Here is a 23,284-nt window from a genome sequence, read left to right as displayed (position 1 = left end):
GTCTCCATCTGGAACACGTGGAGGAGCCAAAATCAGTGTTGGCATGAGTGATGTGGCCTTCCCAAACCATGCTCTTTTCTAAATAATTATATTATACTCCTTTACTTTGCACTGCTCAGTGTGAAATGAAATCAATATCTGTTATCTTAAAAGTTATTAGAGTAACAGAGCTAGGACCTCATAATATTTGCTGAGCCATGGCCATGTATATGTAACGCCAACAGACCTTGGTCGTCAGTGGGCAGGATTGAACCTGGGACCTCTGGAGCTAAATGTATGAGCTTCTACTGCATGAGCTAAAAGCCATATGCCTGTTGGCTAAGGCTATAGAGCAGACTCATTAATTTCTCTTTAAGTGGTCTCGGTGCCAGTACATGGGACAGAACACCGTACCTAGGAGGCGTGTGGGTTACATATACACCACGATCATCAGCAGAGGTCCTATAGCTGCTAACTAGTAGTAAAACGTCATAGTAGCTGGGGCCAGTCTCTAGGGTGGATAATGATCACATGCACTAAGACAGAGTATGACAAATAAGCATCTACACAAACACCTACAGGCCAGCAAGTAGGGGTGTAGCTCTAAAGTACTCCAGTGTGCTGTGCACTAACTGTCCAGGTGGACCTTGCCACTGTCCACTGAGAGTTTACTAGTATGCATTGACATACTGCAAGGGTGCAGGGTGGGGAGCGGTTTGTTTTAGGATTGTTTTCAACTAGCCCTATGGAATTGATGGATTTAGTTATCTGGAATAATACTACATAAGATCTAATTTTCCTGCTGTTTTAACATTCAGCACCAGATTGAAAAGCTATTTGACCTGCCTATTTTCTTACTTGTGAAGTCTTCACAGGCAAGTCTTCACTGAACTAGAAAAATATTAGCTAGCAAATTCTTTCCATGCTTGAATGGCAAAAAGAATCTATACAAGTCTCTGTGTTGCCATATAATGTGACCTCTCCATCCTAGGGCAGTTAAAAATAGAATCTCACTTTTACATTCTTCTGGAAACCAGCTACAGGTTGAAATTTTGGCCCCATAGAAATCAATGGCCAAGTTCCCATCAACTTCAGCAAGACTAGGATTTCACCCAGTTTCCATCAAAGGTAGATGTGGATGACTGATCTGTCAGGAGCTCAGATATTCATGTCCACTGCTTCCCATCCAATTTATTCATTTTTTATTTTTGCTCTGTCTAGTGTCCTTTTGCCAACTGGATTTTCCTCCTTTGTCCCTATAATGTGAGTTATGACTTTTCCCGACTATGGGACACATCACATGCCCACTGAAATACCAAATCAAGATCAGCATGAGAATAGCTATCAAAGAATTCTTAGCTATTTTAAAAAATGCTGTGACATGCCTTTGCCCAAGCCCAATAGTTATACTTCATCTGTCGGGTCACAAAGACCATTCTATTCTGTAGCCTGATGAGTAATCCTTGAAAATAATGTAACTGATTCATGTTTTGGGGAACTAAGGTATCCACTTTGATGGTTGCTGGTGCCAGGTGAAAACAATTGGGAGCAATCACGGGATCCAAATACTCATCAGAGCTCTGAAAAACTTCACATCTCTTTGTGAATTCTAACACTTTAACCCTCTGTTAAGTTGTATCAAGATTTTGTGTGCAGTGCTTCACTTGCATGATTTTGGTTGGCTACACTGTGTAATGATTGGTTTCAGAGTAGCAGCCATGTTAGTATGTATCCGCAAACGGAACAGAAGTACTTGTGGCACCTTAGAGACTAACAAATTTATTTGAGCATAAGAAAGTTTATGCTCAAATAAATGTTAGTCTCTAAGGTGCCACAAATACTCATGTTCTTTTTGTGTAATGATTGGCTTCACAGTGATTTTTTCATGCTATGCAGTTCTTCATCGAAAACAGAAGTATGTTTCAGTAACACACAAATTAGATCTTTTCAACTGTGGCTTTCCTGGCAATCTTTAAATCTTTTTAAGACACTGACCCAGTTGAGATGGCTAATCATTCTTCCGCACAAAAAGTGGGAATATTGTTTTTTCCAGGGAGTTAAATCTACACCACCCGAATCCCCAGCATGGTCCCTAGTTACCCTACGAATGTCCACAGAACAACTCTGCAACATTCAGGGAAAGACTGAGTGTAACCTGATGTGCTCTATAAAGACTATAATGTACTTCATCCTGATACAACCATTAATGCATTTCCTATATCTGCTTCCAGCCAAACTGGCAGTCCTTTAAAGTGGAGCTCCCCTTCCCCTGATCTATGGGAAAGCCATTACATAATGCGGGTAGGTGTCTTCTCTCTATAGTCTTCTTGCTCTGAGTTTAGGAAATGGACAGCCCTTTTTCTTGCTATACCTTCATTAGTTGTTTTTCTCATTTGCCAATGCCCATCTTTCTTACAGGCATGTTCTTCTGTCTGCAGGGGAGGTTTTTTTTTTTTTTTTTTTTTAAAAACAAAATCAGCATTTCAGGCCTTTATACCAATACATTGCTTCTCACTGAGCCAGTGTGCCACATGAGCAATATTCTTGAGTACCTTGGGTTTATCTTGAAAATTCTGCTGTCTTGTGCATTTTTTGTAAATGAATTCAGCACTTTGGATTTCCTTGCAGTAATTTCCACAGCCTTCTGGCATATGAAACCATGCTCAGATACAAGCTATTTCTGTATTGCCTCACTTTGTACACCAGCCTGTCATGAAACGTGTCTTTTAAGACAGCATTGAGGTCACAGTAAGTGCCTCAATTCAATTGCAGCACTCCCAAGTCTGCTACAAATTGTGCAGTCATTTCCTCCATTTCTTGGTTTCTTTTATGAAAATGAAATCACCGAGATTAACAAAGTGAAATTTTACCTTCCATCATGCTCAGGAGAGTGGGTACAAACTGGTCTTCTGGCATGGCACTTACAGCTATAAATACAATGCTTTGTATAAGATCTCTGCTGTTCCTTATTCTCATAAAATGTTTTGAAAACCTGCCAAAACCTTTATTAGTGTCAGATGTCAATTGCTTTTCAAAGGTATTCAAGAGAAGTCACTGTAAATTCTAAAACAGATTAGCTGAAGCTCCAATGGATACAAGGTTTCTCTACTGACCATATAACGTAAAAGAGAAGTTAATGAACTGTAGAATTCACTCATGGAAGTTCCAGCAGTTTACCTACTGACTCCACCTTTATCCCTGGCTTCATTTCAAGTTGAGGAACTGCAGAAAGTTTTTCTTTTCAGCTAATGTCTACTATTGTATGTGTAGAGTTTTTAACTTTAGCATCATGTTGCATTATAGTGCTAACTTGGTGAAATCTATATTTCAGGTAGGCCATGTGTAATGAGAAATGTAATGTAGCCTCATAGTTTTTTATGAAGTGGACTGCATCCAAAATAAATACCAGCTCCACTGGGGTATTCATTGCACTAAATGCAGGAATTTTCAATAATCTATTGAGTTTTCCCTGTGTAGAATAATGGGCTTAATATATATCCTTATCAGGTAGCTACTGCTTGTTTCTTCCAGCAAATCCTTTTCATCCTGGTACTCATCTCCATAGCGAGAAAGGACAATGTGAAGTGGTAAATTAAGGTGCAAGTGTGTCAAGTTGAGTCAATATAAGTATTGCCCTCAAGTAGTCTGGATGTAAACTTCCATATGATCAATAGCAATATGTTCACCATGGTGACTATATTGTATGATACTATCAAAGGGTTCAATTTAAGTAGACATCCAATTAGACCTAATTAATATAATTTCTGAAAGCCAAATGACAATAGAATATTTCAAAATAACTACTTCTTCAGATCAAAACAAGACAAAATCTAATTCAGAGTCCTCATAGGAAAGCAGCATGTGAATGTAATGCTTCTCCATCTTGTAAAAGGCTGTTGTGTGATTTGTTATCTAATCTAAGAATGGACCAGGAGAGAATAGACCAGGGTTCATGATGAACCTGTTTGTGTATTGAAACTGTAGGATAAATTGACACAAAAAAAATAAGCATGTACCCTCACTATGTTTAGTATACTCAGACATAAAAGAATTTATAGACAAGGAGGTATGAGCAAGCCCGTAGAAGGAGAGAAAAGAAAATGTAAGATGATGTTTAATGACCCTTTTTATTTGCTTTGTCATACACTTACAGCTTTATTATTTTTAAAATTATTGTTCCAACCAGATCCATTAAGTTCTCAAGAAGGTTTAGGAATGGATACAAGAACTAAGGAAAGGTTTTTAGCATTCACATTGATACAATAGCACTAATCAAGTAGTCATTCACATTCTTTGGTTTAAAATATATTTTTGTTCTTTGCTTATGTCAAGGTTCCTCCCCCACTCTGAACTCTAGGGTACAGATGTGGGGACCTGCATGAAAAACCTCCTAAGCTTATCTTTACCAGCTTAGGTCAAAACTTCCCCAAGGTACAAAATATTCCCCCCGTTGTCCTTGGACTGGCCGCTACCACCACCAAACTAATACTGGTTACTGGGGAAGAGCTGTTTGGACGCGTCCTTCCCCCCAAAATACTTCCCAAAACCTTGCACCCCACTTCCTGGACAAGGTTTGGTAAAAAGCCTCACCAATTTGCCTAGGTGACTACAGACCCAGACCCTTGGATCTTAAGAACAATGAACAATCCTCCCAACACTTGCACCCCCCCTTTCCTGGGAAATGTTGGATAAAAAGCCTCACCAATTTGCATAGGTGACCACAGACCCAAACCCTTGGATCTGAGAACAATGAAAAAGCATTCAGTGTTTTACAAGAAGACTTTTAATAAAAAATAGAAGTAAATAGAAATAAAGAAATCCCCCCTGTAAAATCAGGATGGTAGATATCTTACAGGGTAATTAGATTCAAAAACATAGAGAACCCCTCTAGGCAAAACCTTAAGTTACAAAAAAGATACACAGACAGAAATAGTTATTCTATTCAGCACAATTCTTTTCTCAGCCATTTAAAGAAATCATAATCTAACACATACCTAGCTAGATTACTTACTAAAAGTTCTAAGGCTCCATTCCTGGTCTATCCCTGGCAGAAACCAGCATACAGAGAGACACAGACCCTTTGTTTCTCTCCCTCCTCCCAGCTTTTGAAAGTATCTTGTCTCCTCATTGGTCATTTTGGTCAGGTGCCAGCGAGGTTACCTTTAGCTTCTTAACCCTTTACAGGTGAGAGGAGCTTTCCCCTGGCCAGGAGGGATTTCAAAGGGGTTTACCCTTCCCTTTATATTTATGACAGCTTATTTGCCATATTTCTCATTCATGTTCTAATTTCTTTCTAATTGACCCTTTTCTTTCCCCTATGCTTGATGTTACCTCATTCTATTTATCCTTCTTAAACTCTCATTCCCAAGATGAAAAAATTGTATTTTTGCTGATTGAGTTTTTTCTTAATTACTAATTAAGTTTAGTAATTATTTTTATCTGTTGATAATGTAAAAGCATAAACTTGGATTATTCTTAAACATGAAGCTTTAAACTGTATCATAGTGCAGTGGGCTTACTGACTCAGACCCAAGGACACAATTCAATGGATGTTTTATCTTTTCCTTAATTCTGTATAAGATAGTGGAAATGAGTTGATTTTTTTTTTGCAGCATGTGTTATTTTTTTCTGTCCCTCTTTCTAACTAAGTATTAATCATTAATTTAAACATTCTTTAATAACCACAGTAGCATGTTTTTCTTGTCAATATAGGAACTCTTCTGTAGTCCTTCATTATTGTTTTGATGGAGTTTAACTTTGCAGATTTCATATCACTGCTGGTGTTTAAGAGTTTTGGCACCTAATTTGTGATATCTGGGGTAGAGGAATTTGTAGTGATTATAACCATCAGTGTGTCTTTCCTCTGAAGTTGGAGTTTTTGCTGATGATCCTTAGTGATGCTAGGTGGGGCCTCTAACCATTAGGGAAGGTTTGAGTTTGGATCACACTCCCTGATATTAGCGGTAGAGGGGAATGAAAGAACAGAAAACTGAATCAAACACCCCCAAAAATCTGTCAAGAGGAAGTGGAATTGATCCCAGTCAGTGTCCTGCCCCCATTCCTGTAACCTCCAGATGCTCTTCTGCATGAATTTAGAGTGAAGACAGTGGCATCAACCCCCTGAAATTCCACAGGAAAATTCCCCAGGGAGTTAATAATGCTGACTGTGTCCTGCCAGGACCATGACTGTGGCCTGGAGCAGACAGGGATGTCAGGGCAAAATTAACCCTTTATAAACCCAGTTGCTCTCTGTGAAACTTTCCCCTGGATGTCAGGACAAAGGAGAGCCATGCCACCTCCCCCTTCCCTGAGCTACTAAACTATTCCCAGTGGAGAGCATGGAATGCAGAGGAAACCTAACAGCTTTGGGACCACACAGTTTTCTTCTTTTTGACCCTCCTTTGCCTGAGGAAAGCACATGAGCTGGCAGAGAAAGTATGTAACAGACTACTTACATTGCAGCATGCAGGTTGCAAAGAAACAGATCTTTCAGTCCATTCCGAGAAATGGTATCTTAGGTTAGGTAATATCAGTGGACGTACTGAGCTGCTGAAAGGTGATCTTGAATATTACAGCTTATTTTGGCAGATCCTAAACAGTAATACAAACTGGTGTCAAAACTGAACACAATAAAAAAACAGAATGATGTTTTGATTTAAATGATCAGTAACAAGCCATAATTCTGAATTAATTGGCTTTACCTAAAATTCTTTATACCTCTTTCATTGGAAGTTAAACACTTCACAGAATCGTTGCATAATTTTTTATAGGCATTACTCATTAAACAAGCCTATCTAGCATAATACTGCTTACAAGATATTGGAGAATATTGGTATGCTTATGTGTGACTTGAGCCCTTTTTCTTAGACTGTAGATATAGTGCCCTCTTCTGAACAGGCATGTGGACAACTTGTATTTCCTGAGTTGATGAAAATGTTGCTACATGTGAAGTCTTCTTCAAAGTTCAGTGGAACAAAATGTTTTTCTCTTTTTATTTCTCTTCTCAACTGAGTAACATTGCTAATACTGCTGTATGCTACACATTGCAAATGTAATGCCAGAGGAACAGTCTGACAGAAACTCCAGGGATAATGGGAATCAGCTGCCTTTCCTAATCTGACATGAATACTGAGTTTATCTGCGTACTGGATTCTTGTAAATATTGCTTGTCTCCAGGTGCCATGAGAACTGCATTAGTGGTCATTTGGCACAGAGGTGAATAACTTGCCTTTGTCATCGTCCAGGTTAAAGTGCGGCTGCATATGGAGAATACTAGGCTAAATTTCTGCTTTGTACATTCATTTATATAAGTTATACTACTTCCTCAAAAGTTCTGTAGTCTGGGATTCTAAGAATGTTTTAAATAGCAGTTTAAACTGAAATAATTATTAAAGTATTCACATCAGTCCAGATTTTTTTCAGTTTAACTTCATTAATTCTTTTCTCCATTTGGTTTGTGGACCACCATGATTTCCAACAGACTATTGTCACATTTTAAATTACTCTTGAGTATAGTGAAATAGGGAGGGTAAGTAAGGTTGACTCCTGAATAGCACACAAGACAGCCCAGAGTAAGGCAGATACTGTGAAAGTTATACAGTACTTGTTATATAGTCAAGCCGCCTCAAAGAGATTACTTTAGATAAATCTTACACTGAAACTGAAGACTTTATGTTGGTTAACATCATATTATTAATTATAACGATTACAGAGTTGTTAGAATTTTTCCATTGCCAGTTACTGAAATTTTAGTCACTACTGTACAGTATTCTCTGTAATTCTGTGACATTAGTGATTATCATTATGTTGTGGCTTCCAGGGTGGTTGTTTTGCAGTATTCCTCACTGTTGTCATAATAACTTTAGGCCTTGTTACAGAGAGACACCATTGGGCTGTATGTATCTCCCTGTATAAATAGATACGTTATCGGGGAGAAGTTGTGTGTGGGTTGTCCTTTTTTAAGTGTGTATTTTAAGAAAGGTTGGTGATTGAATAATTCTGGGGTTTCATCTTATCCTGTAATTATTCAGATTATCAATGAACAGGGAACTCTAAAGAAAACAGCTATCTGAACTCTAACACTGTTTTAGTTGAAGCTTTTTCCCAAGTCCAGATAGCACTCACAGCTGATATAATATTTATGGATCACAGCCCTTGACTCTTAGCTATGCACTTATACCCTTCCGCCAGTAAGTTTCTTTCCTGACTTTGTTTCTCATCTTCAGAGAAATAGGAAGTTTTCATAACTGATAGTGGAGCATTAACCCATCTCTTACGCACAAGTTAACTGGGAAACATTTTTTTCTGAAGCCAGTAAATCTGAATTTCTTTATTTGAAAGCCTTCAATTAAATTATTTTAAAGCTGCTAGATTTTCAGCTGTTATTTTACAACTGTACATTTTCAAAAGGAAAATATTTTTAAACGTAGTATCATAAGGCTCAGCAAATTGAGCTATTACTTTTACAGACACATCAACCAGTTTTTGCAGATAACCAATAAATTGAACAGTACAAATGTAGTTCTTACTCTTTCCAAGTCCTGTGACTTCACAATGACAAGAAAACATTTCACTTTGATAATGCCTCTGTTTTAAAGGACTGTGGATGAAAGTATATGTATAAGTTTGCATCCTGTAGTAGAAGATGTTACTTGAAGCTGACGCCACCTGTTCCAAGGTGGTTGTTTCGGGTTGCTCAAAGTTGTACCAGCAACCCACAACTCTAAAGGGCTATTTGGCAGCTGTGAATCACTGGGACCAGAGATGCCTCAGGCATAACGCCTTAGTCCGGGCTATGCTCTTTACACAAAGGGCTAAGAGATGCACCCACTGCTCTGCTCTAGGATTGTACCACACTGGGGAAATCCTTAGACAGATAGATTGGCTTTGGGCAGACAGATCCACTGACTTACCGACCACTTTGCTTAGCTGACCAGTGCAAAATGTCAGGAGTATTGTTACACTTGGTCAGTTGTTTGATTCATAGAGTATAATGCTGGAAGAGACCATTAGATCAGTGGTTTTCAAACTTTGGGCCGCAACCCAGTATTAGGTAGCAGAATGCAAGATACTGGGTCACCTTGCTTAGCACCAGGGACCCTGGCGTCCGGCATGGAAAAACTAGTAGTCCCTACCTGTTTTGACACCGCGATGTGCCCCAGAAGTGGCCCACAGCAGGTCCGGCTCCTAGGCAGGAGGGCCACAGAGCTCCGCACACTGCCCCTGCCCCAAGCACTGGCCCTGCAGGCGAGAGCCTTGTGGAGCTGCTTGCATGCCTCTGCCTAGGAGACAGACCTGCTGCTGGCTGCCTCTGGGGTGCAGTGCGGTCTGCGGTGCCAGGACAGTCAGGAAGCCTGCCTCTGCACCCCAGCTGCACCACTGACAAGGAGCCGCTGGAGGTAACCCCATGCCCCAAACCCGGAGCCCCCTCTTGCACCCCAAACCCCTCATCCCCAGCTCCATTGGGTTGTGGGCATCAACAATTTTCTTCAATTGCGTAACCAGAAAAAAAGTTTCAAAACCACTGCATTAGATCATCTAGTTCAGTGGTTCTCAAACTTTTGTACTGGTGATCCCTTTCACACAGCAAGCCTCTGAGTGCAACCCCCCCCCCTTATAAGTTAAAAACACTTTTTTATATATTTAACAACATTATAAATGCTGGAGGCAAAGTGGGGTTTGGGGTGGAGGCTGACAGCTCGTGACCCCCCATGTAATAACCTCGTGACCTCCTGAGGGGTCCCAACCCCCCAGTTTGAGAACCCCTGATCTAGTTTTAGACCTCTTGTATAACGTACACTATTAAATTTCTGCCTGTCACCCATGTATTGAGTCCAATAGCTTGTGTTCGACTAAAGCATATCTACCTAGAAAGACATCCAGTCGTGTTTAGAAGTAATCACGAGATGGAGAATCCACCAGTTCCCATCATAGTTTGTTCTAAGTGTTAATCTTCCCTACTGTTAAAAATCTGTGTTTTTTAATTATTTTAGTTAGTCTAGCTTCAGCTTCCAGCCATTGGTTCTTGTTATGCTTCTCTCTGTTGAGATCCTGAAGATCTTGGCTATCCTTTGCTTATAGGTTCTTGTAAGCTTCTGCCTGGCGTGGCCTGGGGATGCCCTTCTGGGCGTGTTCGCCCCTTCTCTGCTTCAGGCAGCTGCTTACGCAGAAGTTCTTGCTCATCTATGGCTCCTCTCATTCCCGGGCCATGTCCCTGGCGTTCGCCTCTGCCTTGCCTCAAGCCATGCACATACGCCAGCATCCCCTGGACCCTCCATCTTCAGAGTCTGGGTCCCGACTGCGACCTGCTCCTTGACAGCGTGGGTCCTGGCCTCTTGCTGTCCCACACTGTCCCAATCCCCTTTTCAGCCATCTCTCTGGGATGGCTCCCTGGCAGGTCTATCGTCATCACCGCAGCATCAACGCTGCTGGCCTTCGACCCCCCTGGGTCCTTAGGCACCTCTTCTTTCACCCCTCATCCTTTGAGGGGGCAGTGCCTCTTAATATGGCCCTGCTCATGGCAGCCAAAGCAGGGTCCCCGCCTCTTTGCTACCTTGGGTCTTCGCCTTGCACCTGGGCACTCCCACTGCAGGTGTCCTTGTCGCCCAGAGGCCCAACATGTCTGTTGTCCCTGGGTTTCCTCACCCAGCGGGCCATCCCAGTAGGGACAATCCCTCTTTAAATGTCCATGCCTCTTGCAGGCCTAACAAGCCCTAACTGTGCCACTGGTCTCCTGGCCCTGATGTGGGGCTTTTCCCACCGCTCTCGGCAGCTCTTCGTAAACTCCCTTCTCGGGAGTCTTTCTAGGGCCCGCTGCTCCCTTTCCAGCTGCCCCAAGTGCTCTTGGAGGGCCCCCTGCACCTCCCATAGTCCCTCTTGGGTTTCCCTTGTGAGTCATCATCTGCCCCCTTCTGTCGGGGTGCTGATGCCAGGGCCCAAGCAGGGATGAAAGAAAACCTCTGCGTAGGCAGGATCCATCATCCCCTCAATAGTGGCACAACTTGCCCAGTACCCATAGTTCCCGTGTGTCAGGAGTGGACCTGAGTTGCTTGCGTTCTCCACCACGTGTACCACGGTGGGCACTCACCACCGTGGCACCTTCTGCTGGTCATCTGGGAATTAACTCATTTCGAGCCTTGGAGTGCCTCCTGCTGACCGGTGTCTTCTTACCGGTGCCTGCTTCCTCCTGATCTCTACCACTTGCAGAACTTCAGGCTGCGCGTCCCCCCCCCGACCCCAGGGCCCTTTACCTTGGGGTGCTTTCTCACAACAGTGCTCCCACACTCTCTGGGTCTCCCCTCCCCAGGGAACCCCAATCCCCTAAACCAACCTCACATCAGTGACCCACTGCCAGTTCTCATCTAGCCCCTTCCCTCAAGGGCAAACTGCAGTATGAAGTGGCCACTCATCGTCAGCAAGGGGGTTTGGACCTGCTGCCTTTCCAGCCCCAGTTGCCTCCCTGCCGCCCAAGAACCTCCCCTGGCCTTTAGCAAGGCCTCAGCCTGGGGACTCACCAGGTCAGAGCTCCTCAGCTTGGCCTGCCTTTCCCCAGCCCTGCTCTGCCTCAGGTACCCTGCTTGCTCTCCCAGGCAGCCTGGTCCTCTCTGCTCCTCAGCTGGAGCAAGAGTCTTCTCTCACTCCCTCAGCCTGCCCTTTTATCAGGGCCAGCTGTGCCCTGACTGGTACAACCCCACCTGTGGCTGACTACCCAACCAGCCTCCCTTGGCTGCTTTTAACCCCTTCCTAACTGGAGCACGGTGACTGCCCCGCTACAGTTCTCAAAGTGTGTTTTTTATTACTTTCCAGTAGCTTTTCACATCTGATTCTGTGGTAGCGAGTGTCTTGTTTAATACTGAATGCTAGCTAATAAATCTTTGGTTGAATTATTTTTAAAGAATTTCTAATTTAATACATGTGTTTGGTTGTTTTTCCTCTTCCACTATAGATTAAGATTAAACAATCAGAACACAGGAGAGAATAAAACATGTTTTAAATCCATTGTAGATTATGAATGATTTTAAAAATTAATAATTTGCCTTTAATTTTTCCCGTATTTTCTTTGCTTTACAGATCCATGATGGAACAGTCCAGTTCATTCTTGATTGTTTGTATTAGTTTTCTACTTGTTGAAGCTTCAGCACACAATGGAACTGCATCACCAAATAACACAACAACACGTAAGGAAACATTTAATTCTTTGGGTCAGTTACGGGTAAGATTCATACTCTCAGAATCCTGAGTCTTTCTCTATTCCTTCTAACTCCATTGATGCACTCTCACCGAAACTTTTTTTTTTTTTGGTAACTTTTTATTAAGACAAAGTTACAATAAAATATCAACATAGTATATTGTACCTTACTGATTACTTATTCAGGATCTGGTTAATATTCAAAGAACCTAGATAAATATTTGGGCTTATTGGCATGCTCCTCTGTGTACACTAAACAGGGTGACCAATATCTATCCTGTTTCTGGAGCTTCTCTTGTATATTATGTAGTTGGTATGAAAGTTTTTCTATTACAAGGACAGTCCATATTTTACTATGCCACAATTCCATAGGAAGAGAAGTCACATTTTTCCAATAATGTGCAATCGAAGTCTTACTGCTAACAATAAAAAATAACTTAATTTTGTCATTCTGTTTAAAATGTAGATCCTTTACTGGAACATTAAGTAAGCAGGTCGGGAAGCTCTAAGAAGCTGGCATTTTGTCATGAGATGAATCTCTTTTTAATAATTGCCTTCCAAAATAAGTATATTTGGACATGTGATTTTGACCATTTGTGTTTTAGCAGTTAAAGCTTTAACTTTTGAATCTCAATGTCTACTGTCATTCAGTAATTATTGTCTGACACTCCCATTGTCTGTCACCCCTTCATAATTTCGCACAACTGTGAAAATTTAAATGCATAAAAATTGAAAATCTATTTTAAAATAAGCATTGATATCTGTTGAAATTATAAAAAAAAATAAAAATTGAATTCTGCCAAGCCTGTCCTTTGTTAACCCAGTTAATCACATCTTTTAGTTGTGATGCATAATAATAATAATAAATAAGCCAAATTAGGGAAAAGCTAGTCCACCCCTGTCATAAGTAAAGGGAAGGGTAACCACCTTTCTGTATACAGTGCTATAAAATCCCTCCTGGCTAGGGGAACATCCTGTTACCTGTAAAGGGTTAAGAAGCTCAGCTAACCTGGCTGGCACCTGACCCAAAGAACCAATAAGGGAACAAGATACTTTCAAATGTAGGGGAGGGGGGGAAAGGCTTTTGTTTATGCTCTTTGTTTACGTGGTTCTTCTCTCTTGGGACTGAGGGAGGCCAGACAGAAATCTATCTTCTCCAACCCATCCTAATCCAAGTCTCCAATATTGAAACCAGTATAGGTAAGTCAGGCAAGGCAGCTTAGTTTATCTTTTGTTTTATGTGACTTTTCCCTGTGTTAAGAGGGAGGTTTATTCCTGTTTTCTGTAACTTTAAGGTTTTGCCCAGAGGGGCATCCTCTGTGTTTTGAATCTGAATACCCTGTAAAGTATTTTCCATCCTGAATTTACAGAAGTGATTCTTTTACCTTTTCTTTAATTAAAATTCTTCTTTTAAGAACCTGATTGATTTTTCATTCTTCTTAAGATCCAAGGGTTTGGGTCTGTGTTCACCTGTACAAATTGGTGAGGATTATTATCAAGTCTTCCCCAGGAAAGGGGGTGTAGGGCTTGGGGGGATATTTTGCAGGAAGACATCTCCAAGTGGTCTCTTTCCCTGGTCTTTGTTTAAAATGCTTGGTGGTGGCAGCATACTGTTCAAGGCCAAAGCGAAATTTTTAACCTAAGCTGGTAAGAATAAGCTTAGGGGGTCTTTCATGCGGGTCCCCACATCTGTACCCTAGAGTTCAGAGTGGGGAAGGAACCCTGACAACCCCACTTTATAGGCTTTTACAAAACTGTAGAACTCACCATCTGTCTTGTACGTTTCCATATATACTTTAATAGTGCATTCTGCCATGTTGTTAATGTAACGTCAAGGTTACCAACAGGGATGCACTGAAAAAAAAAATAGTGGTAGGAAATTCATCTTTATCAAGGCTACCCTACCTAGCCAAGAAATTTCATATGTATTCCATTTCTCCATGCCTTTTATTATTTTATTCCACAGTGGAAGATAATTTGTCTTAAAAAATTTTTGTTTCTCTACATACAGGGGTTCTCAAACTGGGGATCACAACCCTTCAGGGGGTCACAAGGTTATTACATGGGGGTTGTGAGTACATGCCTCCCAGCTAGCTAAGTCTGCTGTGAAGTCTGTGCTAGTAAGTCTGAAAAGTGATATTAACAAAGGGGTAGCACTCTGGGGGTTTGCTGTGTGAAAGGGGTCGTCAGTAAAAAAAAGTTTGAGAAACAACGTCTACAATATTTATTCCTAAATATTTTAAAGATTACTTTATCCATTTTAGTTTATGTAGCTGACAACAGTTTGTTCTGATGCTTTCAGAAATATTAATTCCTAAAATTTCAGATTTCTCTGTTGGATCCCAGAGTACTAAATAGCAAAAAGATGCAACAGATGGATATTGAACATAATGGAGAGAGAACAAGGGAGACAGTATTAGTAACACAAGGTTGCTTATATTAACGAAGTGTCAGCTGAGGTTTGGAGGTGGTGGGATTTGTAGATCTTCATAGTTTTTGATTTAAAAAAAAAGTGATGAGTGAGTAGGATGTTTTTGTGTACACACCATTTAAGAAGATCACAGGTTATTTACTTAAAATGTCTATTCTGCTGTATTTTGAGACAGTCTTAAAACAAGATAGCTTATTATATATTACTACTTATGTGGAATCCCCGTTACTGGAGGTTTACAACTATAGTAGCCCATTCTGTATAGTCCTCTGCTAATCTCCTTTTTTTCCACCCAGGATACCACATCATCCACCCAAGATCTTCTTTTTCTGCTTCATGTTCTTCTGCCATCAACTTTTCCTTCTATTGCCTATAAACATGCATCCCTTGCTGAACTTTGTAAAATGTGCCCTTCAGATTGAATCTTTCTTTTCAAAAGATCTCTAGCTCATGTTTGCTGAGTTCCAGCCATCTCTAGTATTTTTCGTTGGGTACACTGTCTATCCATGATATTTTCAGAATTATTCTATAACATCGTAATTTGATAGATTGTAGCTTCTTTATTATTGATTGTCTTAATATCCATGTTTCGTGTCCATAATTTAAGACAGACCAAATGTAAGTTTTGAAGAGTCAGAATTTAGTCTTCAGATTTATGTTCCCTCTCATCAGATGTTTTTTCTTACAGAATGTCTCCTTCATTCCTTTTATTGATGTGCTGACTTCAGTAACCAATCTTCCATCTTCTGAAATGATGCTTCCTAAGTAACAGTAATTTCTCACTTGCTGTATGGCTGTGTTGTTCACTGGAATCTTGCATGTTTTCCCAGGGTCCTTGCATACCACCATAGTTCTTCTTTGAGTGCTTGCTCATGTCGATTCCATTCTAGGTGTGTGTGCACCCATGTGCGCGGTTGTTGGAGTTTTTTGCCTTAGCAGTATCCGTAGGGCCAGCTGTGACGTCCCCTGGAGTGCTGCACTCATGTGTCGGTGTATCAGGCGCCACTGGCCCTATGTCCTCTCAGTTCCTTCTTACCGCCCGTGTTGGTTAATCGGAGTGCCTTTCCTTTCATAGCAAGGGCTAGCAGTTTCATCTCTTCTGACTTCGAGCCTTAGGGCCTTGTAAATAGTTTGTTTATAGTAGTTAGTGTTAAGTAGTTGTTAGAGTCCCAGAGGGGTCTTCGCCCAGGCTGGGCATGCCCTGGTCTCCCAGGTTTAAGACCTGTGTGGACTGTTACAGGCCTATGCCTGTAAATGACCCCCACAGCAGCTGCCTCAAGTGCTTGGGGGAATCACATGTGAAGGACAAGTGTTGTATTTGTAAAAATGTTCAGTCCAGTACTCAGAATGGGATATTTTGTTTGTGGACTCTCCTCCTTGAGGCTTCCCTTCATCCAGCTTCCAAGCCGTCCCACCAAAACTCGCCTAGTACCTCGGCCTTCGTGCACAACATACCCACAGCACCGGACTCTGTCTGGCACCTCTCCCCATCGCCCCAAAAGAAAACAAGCACGGCTCCCCGGCACTGAGCAAGAAGGGCCATGGGACATCAGGCAAAAGACCGGTTTGGGTTGCCCTGCCACTCTGAAGCCACGTGGATATGCCTCCCCGGTCGGGGCCCTTAGCCCCTTAAAGAATTCATCACTGGTAGAAGACCAAACTCCTGGCAGCATTGATGCCTTCCCAAGCTCCCCCGGTGCCAAGAGGGCAGAGGCCTCTGCCCACACCACCAGCAAAGGCTTCCCACGAGGGCAAGCCAGCTGCTAAGACCCCTCAGGGGGCAGTGCAGTGCCCCTGAGACAAGGCAGCACTCTCTTCCATGCTGCAGATCTCCAGAGTTGCAGCCCAGATCCTCTGGGGCTTGCCCTTGATCTCCGGCACCATAAGTGTGGTTCTGGCCATCTCGACATAGATCGCTTAAGGGGAGGCACCAATCTCCATTTTGCCAGCACCGTTTGCCCTCCTGCCGGTAATCCTCTTGGCGCAGATCTCGGTTGCCTGCACTGTGGAAGTGCTCCCTTTCATGACTCCGGTCCACCCTCAGCCCTGGTCCCTCGAAACCAGCACTGATCCTCTCACTCTAGGGACTGGTCTCCGGTGGCGACGGTCATCAGGCAGATGCAAGCGTCGATGGCCCCACCATGGTCACCAGAAGGGGATGCCTCCAGCACGAAAGGGCAGTTCAGCCCCTCAATCAGACTCCATCAGTGTGACTGGGCTCCCAAGGCCGCATCGACATGGATGGTGCTGCCTTGGCAGCATGGCCAGCACAGCGGCTTTATTGGAGTGCGTGGGGCATGCCAGTCATGATAATTCCCCCTTCGCACCTCTCATCTGCTGCTGCTGCTTCAGAGCAACTGTTGGTGGCACCAATGGCACTGGGCACGGTGCAAGAGTCATGCTCGGAGGTTGGGGTAGAGGATACTACGCCCACCCCCAAACCCTCCCTCCCTCACGGGGGACGATGCCCTGGGGCCTCCCCCAGTGGTACAGTCGTCGTTTTCATCCCTGGATGAGGCAGTCGCGGGACCCTTGAGGGCCAGCCCGCCTGACGACTTTAAAGAATACCAGGCCCTGCTTTGACAGGTGGCCGAGAACTTGGGCCTAGAGGTGGAGGAGATGGCCAAGCAGGCAGACACCTTGTTCAATGTCCTCTCAGCCTCTACCTGGCCTGTGTTGCACTACCAGTGCCAAGGTCCTTTGGCAAACTCCGTCTTCCATCCCTCCCACCTCCAAAAGGGCCAAAAAGAAGTCCTGGCCAATGACTCATACCCACCCACCTCTGGGCTTGCTGGTTATCTCTGCGACCAATGAAAAAGACAAGCAGGGACACACCAACTCAACTCCCAAAAATAAAGAGGCTAAAAGATTTGGACCTTTTTGAGAGAAAAAGTATTGTACCACCAGCTTACAATTCCAGGGGGCGAATCATGGGGCCCTCTTGGGCAGCTACAATTTTAATTTATGGGACTCCCTTCATAAGTTCAAGGAGTCCCTCCTGAAGGGTTTTGCCCAAGAATTACTTCCTGGTGGAGGAAGGCACACTGCTCAGAGGATTTCGTCCTGGATCATGGCTTGCATCTGCTACTGCTATGAGCTGGCGAAGGTGCCTCTGCCAGTGATCGTGACAGCACATTCAACTAGGGCACAAGTATCGTCAGCAGCCTTCCTGTCACAGGTACCAATCCAAGAGATCGTAAAGCCGCTACCTGGTCCTCTGTCCACACATTCGCATCCCATTATGTGCTTACCCAGCAAGCTCAAGACGACGCTGGCTTTGACAGAGCAGTGCTGCAAGATGGTGAACTCCAAACCCGCCTCCATTGATACTGCTTGTGAGTCACCTGGAATGGAATCAACATGAGGAAGCACTTGAAGAAAAAAAGAGTTACCCACTTTTTTCATAACTGTTGCTCTTCAAGATGTGTTGCTTATGTCCATTCTGTTACCTGCCCTCCTGCCCCTCTGTCCTAGTGGTTGGCAAGAAGGAACTGAGAGGGCACAGGGCCAGCAGCGTTTGATATAGTGATGCATGAGCGCAGCACTCCAGGAGGTGCCACAGCTGGCCCTATGTATACCGCTAAGGGAAAAATCTCCAACCATGCACATGGGTGCAGTCACACCTGGAATGGAATGAATACGAGCAACACATCTCAAAGAACAAAGCTTCAAAAAAGGTGGGTAACCGTGTTTAGACTTAGCCACGTTCAACTCTAGATCCTATTCTTTGCCAGATCTTCTTCTGCATCAGCCAAAAGAACTGTCATCTGCATAGTGAATGTTATTCACCCATTTTCCATTCATCTTAATACCTTCTTCTGTTTCTTCGATTCATTTGATCAAACACTTGCTATAAATGTTGAATAAAGCTGATGACATTATACAACCTTGTCTCACTCCTTTTTTAATCTCTATTAGATTTTCATTTTCATCTCCCATTATAATCACTTTCTGATTCCAGTTTAATTATTTTATTACTCGGAGCTCATATCCATCAGTCCCTACAGATCTTAATATATTGAACAATTTGGAGTGGTTGAATCTGTCATGCTTTTTGAAAGTCAACGAAACCCGAGTATAGTGTTTTCCCTATTTCAATTGCTCTTTCTACTATGAGTTTCAAGTTAATAATGGTGCTTATTGTGCCCTTTCCACGTTTGAAGCCATATTGTAGTTTGCTTATTTTCTCATCAGTCTTTCCTTGTATTCGATCTTGAACAACTCTCAGCAGTATCTTAGAGGAATGTGATACTGTATTCTTTACAATTCATAGTGTGGTTCTTTTTTGGGATTTGGATATGCAGTGAAGCTGTAAAATCTGGCAATTCTCCTGTCTCAAACATATTCTTCATTACCTCTGACAAGACTTTCAAGTCTTCATCCCCTATGCTGGTATTCCATCCCGACCTAGTGCTTTTCCATTCTGAAGGCTCTTTATTGCTGCTCTGATTTCTTCCTCCATTATTGCTGAGCTTACTTGATTGACCTCTAGTTGAGATTTTTCAGGCTCATCATCATCATCATTCCTTGATATATTCCCACCATCTCTCATTCTTGACTTTAGAGTCTGTCAGATGTTGCCCACTTTTTGTCTTTAATGGTTGTGTGAATCACCTTTCTTCTGTAACCAAATATCTTATCTTTTTATACACCTCACTTTGTTCTTTTTACCAATTGTTCAGTTTCTTTGAATTTCTCATTCAGACTTTGCTAGTCAGCATTTATTCTTTAGCATTTTATTTAGTCTTAGGTATCCTTTTTCTGCTGTCAGTCTGTGATTTTACTTTTCTTCTTTCACCCCTCAGAGTAATAATTTCATCTGTTATTCAGCGGTTTTTCCTAGCTAGTAACTTTTTTTCCCTACATGTTTATCTGCAACTTCTTTTATAGCATCTTTCAGACATTCCCACGTTACTTGGTCTTTGTCTTAATTAATGATCTGCAACACTTCTTCTTGGTAATGACTTCAAGGTTATCCTATATAGCGTTTGGCTTTCTGTAACTTTTTCAGTATGATGTTCAGTCTCATCAATATCAATTTATGATCATCTGATCCACAATCTGCATTTGACATAATCTTAACCTTCCTGACACTGTTTCTGTATCAACAGTTGATTGTGATAAATCAATCTGGTTTTTATAGACCCCTCCTGGTGATTCCCATGTGTGCCTTGTGCTTTCTTTTTGCTCAGAATAGATATTGGAGATAATGAGGTCATGCGTCTCGCATAATTTTAGGAGTCTTTCTGCTCTGTCATTTCTTTCATGAAGGCCAAGTGGGCCAACTGCCACAAATATTCTTTCCCTTCTTACTTTTGCATACCACTCGCCCATGAGAATTACCACTGTTTTTTTCCACCACTGATTTCTGTTGCTTCTTCCATGTTTTCATGTGTGTTCTATGAAAACATTATAGTTTAAAAGGAAATTATTTGGGATCAGCTATGCAGAATGCTTCTTCTGTGAAAAAAATTATGCTAAATATATATTTTTTTCTCTTGGCAATATGAAGCAATGATGGAAGCTTGCAGAGCTGCAGTGCTTGAGACTCTTTATGTCAAGCAATTGCTTTGTCTCTTGGGATACAGAGGGCAACAGGTACAGCTTCAGTACTTTGTACTTGTGTCACGTCATCTTACAGACCAAAAAGCTGAGTGATGCCAGGTAGCAAAGATTATGTTGAACGAGGAACACATTTTTCCTTTTCCATTTGCTTAAACATGCTTCGATAGATTCACTGTAGGATTAAGTACATTTGACTAGTCCTGCCTCAGCTTCTGATGATGGCATCTGTCCCAGTTTTCATTCATGTGTTCCACCCGCAGTTTGCAGAACATCAGGGATTCTTCTTCTTCTCCCTTCTCCAAATGTGAGGTTTTGCAACGTTACAATGAATTACATGAAGATGTTGCATCTCAGCTTGATTTATTACTTCACAATGTGACAATCTAACACACTGTGAGAACTCATAGCTTTGTTTCACAGTCAGTTCACCCTAGATGTAATTTTGTAATTGCAACAAAGCTGTGAATGAAATTAGGGGGTTCTCTCTAAATCTTGAATCCTCCGATGAGAAAATATGAGGGAAGTTGTTTTTTTTTTTTTTAATTTTCTCACGCCAGTGATTATTTTCAGTTCCTGTTCTGCTTCTGCTGGTACTACAACTATACAGAGATGATACTGAAAATACTTAGGTTATGTAATTTCAAAAGGACTTCAAGACAAGAGACCAGTTTCACTGGTGCACTTTGGCTTGCTTTCTGCTTTCCTGACCTGCATGTTTTAAATTAATTAAATAGTAACCTGTTTGTATGTAAAATAAAGCATTCCGCTTATAGAAACTATATTAATAATTACATTTTTAGAGTGGAACTCTCAAAAGTTGGAAAATGACAAAGCAAGGTTAAATGTGGAAAGCTGTAAACTTTATTGCAATAAGTAACATGTATTTTTGTTCATAACATTGAACAATTTTGTCTCAACTTTAAAAAAAAAAAAAAAAAGTTCCTTGGCTGAGAACAAGCATGCCAAATTTGAGCCAGAAAAGTAAATGAATTAAAAAGTTATAAGCACCTAATGATCCTTTGTGCAACTGTAATGATACATGTTATCCCAGCACTAATTACTAAGTCTATTACATCTGTCAGGGAGTTTGTGTTCTGTTACTGTTGCTTAAATAAGTAAATCATAATAGACTCTCTGTGTGCTTCCCCCATCAGTATGTCATATCTATCTGCTATCTCTCATCAGGTAGCTAGATTGGAAACTCTTGGCAGCGGGGACTGTGTTCTCGTTATAAGTGTGCACACTGGGATGCTGATATCTGATTGGACCTCTAATACAAATAAAAATAGTATTTTTTTATTTCTCAAGAACATGCTGTATAAACCAAAAGAGCACATTGGCTTAATGATATCAGCTCGGTTACATTGTATCACACCTTTCAAATGTTACATTACCTTTTAATTATTGCCAGTGATCTGTCTTCAAAACTAATGAAGACCTGTCAAATTACTATTATTTATTATTAATATAGTTCTATAGATATACAGGACCAATTACAGAACATATAAAATCCTGTGATGAAATCGTAGCCTCATAGAAGTCAGTGGCAAAACTCTTATTCGTGTCAGTGTGGCCAGGATTTCACTCCAATTCCCTACTCCAGTCTAGTGTACAGTCACATGTATAGCAATTTTTCTCAGCCCCAGAGAGGCCAGTTTTTAGGAGGTCAGTCCTGCTGTGGTGTCCAACTCTCCTGTGGGAGTACAGAGCCCCCACAGAGGGAGCTAAGAATCAAGTATCAAGAATGCCTAGTTTCCAGGTCAGTGAAGTGGAAGAGGCTGAGAGTCAGGCATGCCCAGCCTGAGTTTTCCACTGCATTTGCAGAGGAAGGGGAGGTTGTGATGTCCCAGCCCCACTTCAGTTGTCTTCTGATGATTATAAACTTTGCAGGAGCATTCAGCTTACCAATTCTAAGGAATACTGGCATAGATCTTCATGATATTCTTCCTCTCCTATCGTACCTTCTTTGATGAGGAGTGAAAAGTTACCAAGGTTGGCATTTAAAGTATCATTATTGTTATCTATGTTAGTACCCACTGAAATAGATGACAGCAGTTCACATTTCAGAGCTCTCCCTTCAGGCTGTCTGAAAACTCAGGTAGACATCATTCGATTGGTTTTGCTTGGATCAAATTTTTGAGTGTTTTTTCCACAATCTTAACAGCTAGGGACTAGTCTTTTGTTTTAAATGGAAGCTGGGTAGATTCCAGAAAAAAAAATAGAGATGCTTACCTGTGCTAATGCCCATCCTCCAATGGCCCACCACATCATTCGGGAAATGTGGGTTATAGGATCAGGCCTTTTTGCTTTAGGGCGTCCAAACATAGAATTGCGAAATCAAAAAGCCTTTCTGAAATACAGTCAAGTAATTAAATATGGGAAATGGGAAAGGGAAGTGGCTTGACACACTTGTATCACTTCTTAAACATATTAATAAAATTGGAAAAGAGTCGGTTTGTACAAAGAGACGCTGTTCATCTTCAAAGTTGCACCCTTAAATTCAATTCAATTTTGAGTAAATGTGGATAAAAGAAAACATATCTTCAGTATTTTAATTAAATCTTAATTTAAATGATACAAGCAAGATGTGTAGTGGAAACTAAATTGGATATTTAAGAAATATCAAAGTCCTCATTATTTAAATATATATTAAGTACATATGTATAGAAAAAAATGAACATTATTGTCTGATAGACAAAAACGCATATATGGCAAAAATGCTTTCTTGTGTAAAGAGCCCCAGTTAATAGGATTGTGCACTTATCTCATACTTTCAATAGCTGTTGAACTGTGCAATAAATCATTTTTAATCCAAAAATAAAGATTACTTGTTCCAGTGCCACATATTCTCCATTTGAAGAGATTATTCCTGCAGAAGGACCTGAAGGATAGCAACAATTCTGTTTAATCCCACTGTCCTTCTGCGTGTTTGCAAATTTGATGAAGGATCCAAAGTCACCATGAAAAGGGTGTGTTAGTTTTTGCTGCATGTCAGTATTCCAGAATATGTAATTTAAAAAAAAATGTTCACTGACTACTTGTTAAACAGGCATATATATAACATTTATATTAACCATTGCTCAACAAGACTAATGCCATTCTTGTCCCTGGTCAGAGAGAGA

The 23,284-nt window shown here is 41.5% G+C and overlaps 1 protein-coding gene across 5 annotated transcripts in view; it reads left to right on the top strand.

Moving 5' to 3' along the window:
- PTPRE (protein tyrosine phosphatase receptor type E) overlaps nt 1–23,284 on the top strand; it is a 262,459-nt gene that overhangs the window by 147,388 nt on the left and 91,787 nt on the right. For all 5 annotated transcript variants that reach the window (XM_084635439.1, XM_084635440.1, XM_084635441.1 and 2 more), the window contains one exon: nt 12,049–12,155. In XM_084635439.1, coding sequence (XP_084491565.1) covers nt 12,053–12,155 — 103 coding nt within the window. In that variant the 5' untranslated portion in view covers nt 12,049–12,052. The remainder of the gene's footprint in view (nt 1–12,048; nt 12,156–23,284) is intronic.

The sequence above is a fragment of the Lepidochelys olivacea genome, assembly GCF_965140295.1.
Source record: "Lepidochelys olivacea isolate rLepOli2 genome assembly, chromosome: 7".
Lineage (NCBI taxonomy): Eukaryota > Metazoa > Chordata > Testudines > Cheloniidae > Lepidochelys > Lepidochelys olivacea.
Note: the sequence above shows the minus strand (reverse complement) of the source record. Positions and strands in the feature narration are given on the sequence as shown.